Below are 4,933 nucleotides of genomic sequence, written 5' to 3'. Positions count from 1 at the left end.
TATATATATATATATATATATATATATATATATATATATATATATCGCAATATATTAAATACTTATTTGTTTAGCATCAGACATGAAAAATTATTTATAATAGAATGTAATAACGTATTGTAAATATCATTATAAAATAGAAAACTAATAAGTTTATATGATTTACTATGAAATACCATACACATGAAAAATTTTTTTTATGAAATTTTATAGTGAATACATTAAAATAAAATCTCTAAAATACATATATGTTTTGAATGAAATAACCTTGATTTAATTTAAGATTTTTAAATTAACTTAAAAAATTATTTACTAAAAAATAATGTACAAATGTTAATTAAAAATGATCAATAGGGATATAACCGCCAATAGAAATTTTCTTTTTTACATTATGATCATAAACCGTTATCCCTAATTCATTTTTATCTTCTTTGAATGAAGATTCATTTTCTTTAATTTCATTAGTTTTAATTTGCGTTATAGAATCATCAATTTGAATTTCTTTCTTTTTCTTTGGTTCTTCAGATAAACCAGTTAATTCATAATATCTTAATCGGCCTTCTGAATTTGAATTCTCAGAATTACCATCTGTGGTAAGTGTAGCATGATATTTTTGCGTATCATGCGTTTTGTTCAAGTACTTAGTATTTTTTTCGGAATTAAAGGAATGCGATTTATGAGGATAAGGACAACACTCACCTTTGCTGCAATTCCCCGACTTGTTAAATTCAGGACAAAGATACTCGTGACGTCGTTGACACTGTAGGAGAACAAATCAGTACTCTACGTTTTACAAACTATTATTACGAGCTGTTGACATTTGCATAAGGCATCTAGTTGTTATAATTAAAAATCACCTTAAACCTAATTTTATTAAAGTTTTTTTTCTTTTTTTTTATACTAATGATCTCAGACTCATATCCACACGGGAGCTACACAAGTCAATTATCATTAACTATAAGAAAATAGATTTCTATGTGTTTTTAAATCAGTTAAATGGCACACGATGTACGTTTTCTTACTTGATTGTTTGCATTTTAGTAAATTACTAAAAATTGTGTTTTGATGCAATTCTAGTAATTTAATAAAGATATAGTAAACAAGCAATTTAACAAGAAAACATGTATCGTGCCGCTAGCTTTAATATGATATACTTTTTTATAATATGCTTTTCTGCATGTCAATGATATTATTAGTCCTGTTAATTTAAATTTTGTCCTTTTAATTTAATTTAAAAATCTATCTATCACATACGTTATGATTGATCACTTGCCCGCGAGCTACATATCTGAAATCTTTTATTAAAAAAAAATTTGCATTGTAATGCAAATTAAATAAAAAATATAAAAATATTGTTTTATATAAATAATAGATAAATAATAGATTAATGTAAATAATGTATTATGAGTAATCGGTTAAAATATAAACGAATGTGCAGTTACCTTATTTCCTTTAGCACAATATCCTTGTAGAAAATCTATGCAGATTGAAGTGTTAGAAGACACTTTAACATGAAGATAAGGACAAGCATCTCTCGTGCAACAGCCATCGAGGAAGTATTTGCATGTAGGCATTTTTTCAGGTCCAACATCGTGAGATAAAGAGCATTTGTTTAAGAAACATTTCCCTTGCAGAAAACTGGATATATTTTTAAAAATTGAAATGATTTAACATTCATTTTTCTGAATCTTATTTTATCATAGATAAAGAAATAAAGAATTTTGCAATTTTTTTATATTATCGTCCTACAGTAATAATATTTATAATACATACTAGGAGATTCATTTTAACTTAATCAGATGATTTTTGAAGAAGTACTAAAGGAAACACTAAAAGAATTTTTATTTTAAAAAAAGACAAAGTTTCTTCCATATCTTTCATACGGTTGTTAGTATCAATCAATGATACATATATTTCAAGAAAGAATGTAAGATTATTTAAAGAGAAAGTTCAAACGTGAGAGATAAAAATTCAAAACTATAAAATACATTTGATAAAATATCATTAATATTGTAATAAAAATTTTCATAAAAAAACAAGTTTTTGATTTTGATGTGATTTCAACAATTTTATGACAAATAAAGATTACCGCATTTCTTCAAAAATTATATGGTTAAATTAAAATCAATTATCCTGCATTTAGTTTTGACATAATTCTAATAATGTCTGCGTGGTACAGACAAATTAAGAACATTAATATAATGATGTAACGTATAGAAAAAATATGAGAGATATATTTAATATTTCAAATATTAATTTACTTTTTGCAGAGCGACACCTGATTTTTATCATGTCGTTTAAGACACGTTCCATTTTCATAATTTGGACAAGATCCAAATCGTTGATAAATTAAACAAGGTTGATTATTTTTGTGCATTTTATTTCGTAGAATTCGTATGCTTCGTTGTTTTGCTTTGTTGCTAAAACAAAAACTAATAATAAAGAATCCATTTTCGTTTGTACACAATTTTAAATGATATGCATATTACTTGTACCTGATACTATTTTTGTAAGCTTTCGGAGATATATTGAAAGCAAATTTTGATTTGCTACTGATGTCCACTTCTGACGTGCGATTTAAACTTTCTTTGCTCATTCGTTGTTTTTTATTAAAACTAACAAATTTATCATTCTTTCCATTGATTGATCGTTTCCCTGATTTTTCCAGAAAAATATATATATATTTTAACAAAATACATATTTACAAATTATGTGTATATGTAATACTAATAAAATAAAATACAAAATGATACACATACGTTTTAATAAAGAGTTCCTTCGAATTAATTTGTTTTTGGAAGCTCTATAGACAATACCACCAATAGTAACAAGTTTCTTTGTGTCGTTTCTGTAATACAAACTTTCCAATTTCATAAATTATTTATTTTATAACTTATTACATATAAATAAGTGCGCGTTACTTACATAACTTTCGTGGTTTTTGACAGACCAATTTCTTTAACTTTTGATACATGTAACGCAGTTCTGTCTATCTTATATTTGGTCACTTTAGATTTATCGATATTTGATTTTGATAAATTAGGTACCGTATTTGTAGATAGTAATGTGTTATTTATTAATGGTTTTATTTTTATAGATTTTTGCGTTGTCCCCAATTTTTTATCTTTAAACTCTGCGTGTTTTGATAATCTACGTTGGTGCAATGGAGAAATTTTTGATGTATTTTTCGTAGTAGATACTCTCACGAGTTTTCTACGTGATAAAAGTATAATGCTAGAATTACTAGTCTTTTTTGGAGAAATCTTTCGATTATCGATATTTTTTATAAACTTCAATCTTGAACAAATAGGTCGTTCTGTTGCAATTGATTCTTTAGAATTTGTCGACTTTTCTTTGGAAGATAATTTTTTCAATAATGTTGGATTAACATATATAGATCTTTTGACATTCGCTTGCCCAGTACTATTATTTGTTTTTGTTGTACTTGTATTTGTTGCGCTTATATTATTTTGTAGTTTTTTATTTGAATTAGAAATATCATGCATCACTTTTGGATTAATATGTATTAAAGGCTTAGCATGGATATTTGGATTGATATGTACTGTTGATTTTTGTGGTTTAAAATTGGGATTAACGTAAACATTTGTGGTAAGCAATGTAGAATTTACATGTACATTTTTAGTTGAGGTCTCAGGTAACATTTTAGAATTCAAAGAAGAATGGCAAACCAGATCTGATTGAACTTTCGGCTTTATGAATTTAAACTTTCTGTTGGAACAGTTAGTTTTCTCATTGGATTGCAAAATTTGTGTCTTTTTATATTGTTCTATTTGACCTGTAATTGTATATAAGATAATTAATCTCATATAATTCCATATTGTCGAGCAAGAAAAAAATTGTTTTATTTTATAACATAAAATTAAATCTTGTTAAGATAATTTCATGAGAATCTTAACAATGTGTAGAAAAAAGTCTATAATAAAGATCAAGAAATTTTGAAAAATATATTATAATTTTAATTCTAATAAACAGCTTAGGTTCATATTTTGTAACTCTTTATGAGTGTCGACGTATCGTATTGTCATTGCACATTTTTTTTAATGTATACAACTTGCACAATAATAACGACTATATTTATATGTCACCATTAATTGAATTTAATAACATTCTGTAAATTGTTACTGATGTAAAATGTCATATAAACGCTAGTTAATTTAGTTTTTTCTGGTGTTATAAAACCGAATTTAATTAGCATTTATATATTTTATATCAGTAAATAATAACTATTGATATTACTAAACCTGCTTAATGATGACATATAAACATAGTTAATATAAGAATACTGTGAAGAGGTTATAGAATAAGTTCTATCAATATATAATCAATTTTAATTTTGGCTATTTAACTTATTGTTTATCTTTTTCTAATTCTAAAATTCTAAAAATTAAAAAAGGATAAAGAGTTATAAATTATATATAAATCGAGGTTAAAATTAATCTTACATTGATGGAGCCAGATCATAAAGACTTATTTAGAACAAGTACATTTTTATTGCTGTCTGAAGTATAAGAAATATCTCAAAACAACTTAAGATCAATGCTATATAAGATCACATTATTATCACTATTAATACATGATTCAAATTATTTGCCAGCAACTTTCATTGTTAGTTACTGATTTACCCTCGTTATCTTTTGTTATTATTCTCTTAAGTATAGTTTATTTTTAAGTGTGGATCAAAATTAAATTTTGTTTTTGACATTGAAACGTTACTTTGTAAATTTTAACAATAAACGATAATTTTATTTTAAACTCTACATGTAAGAACACAACCAATATGAATTAGAAAAAATGCCTATACTGGTCATAGCTGAATTTTTAATGCTTTTATAATATAAAAATATTTCAATATGAATTATATATACATGTGTATATGTATATATATATATATATATATATATATATATATATA

The 4,933-nt window shown here is 24.7% G+C and overlaps 1 protein-coding gene across 1 annotated transcript in view; it reads right to left on the bottom strand.

Moving 5' to 3' along the window:
* Positions 1-337: 337 nt before the first annotated feature.
* Positions 338-4,933, bottom strand: part of LOC105623089 — a 12,452-nt gene continuing 7,856 nt past the window's right edge. Inside the window, exons 2-7 of the mRNA XM_012204490.1 lie at positions 2,926-3,796; positions 2,760-2,860; positions 2,496-2,655; positions 2,262-2,420; positions 1,443-1,638; positions 338-760 (exon numbers count right to left, since the gene is read on the bottom strand). Coding sequence (XP_012059880.1) covers positions 338-760; positions 1,443-1,638; positions 2,262-2,420; positions 2,496-2,655; positions 2,760-2,860; positions 2,926-3,796 — 1,910 coding nt within the window. The remainder of the gene's footprint in view (positions 761-1,442; positions 1,639-2,261; positions 2,421-2,495; positions 2,656-2,759; positions 2,861-2,925; positions 3,797-4,933) is intronic.

The sequence above is a fragment of the Atta cephalotes genome (assembly GCF_000143395.1).
Source record: "Atta cephalotes unplaced genomic scaffold scaffold00052, whole genome shotgun sequence".
Classification (NCBI taxonomy): Eukaryota; Metazoa; Arthropoda; class Insecta; order Hymenoptera; family Formicidae; genus Atta; species Atta cephalotes.
The sequence above is the reverse complement of the archived record's forward strand: the minus strand, read 5'-3'. Positions and strand labels throughout refer to the sequence as shown.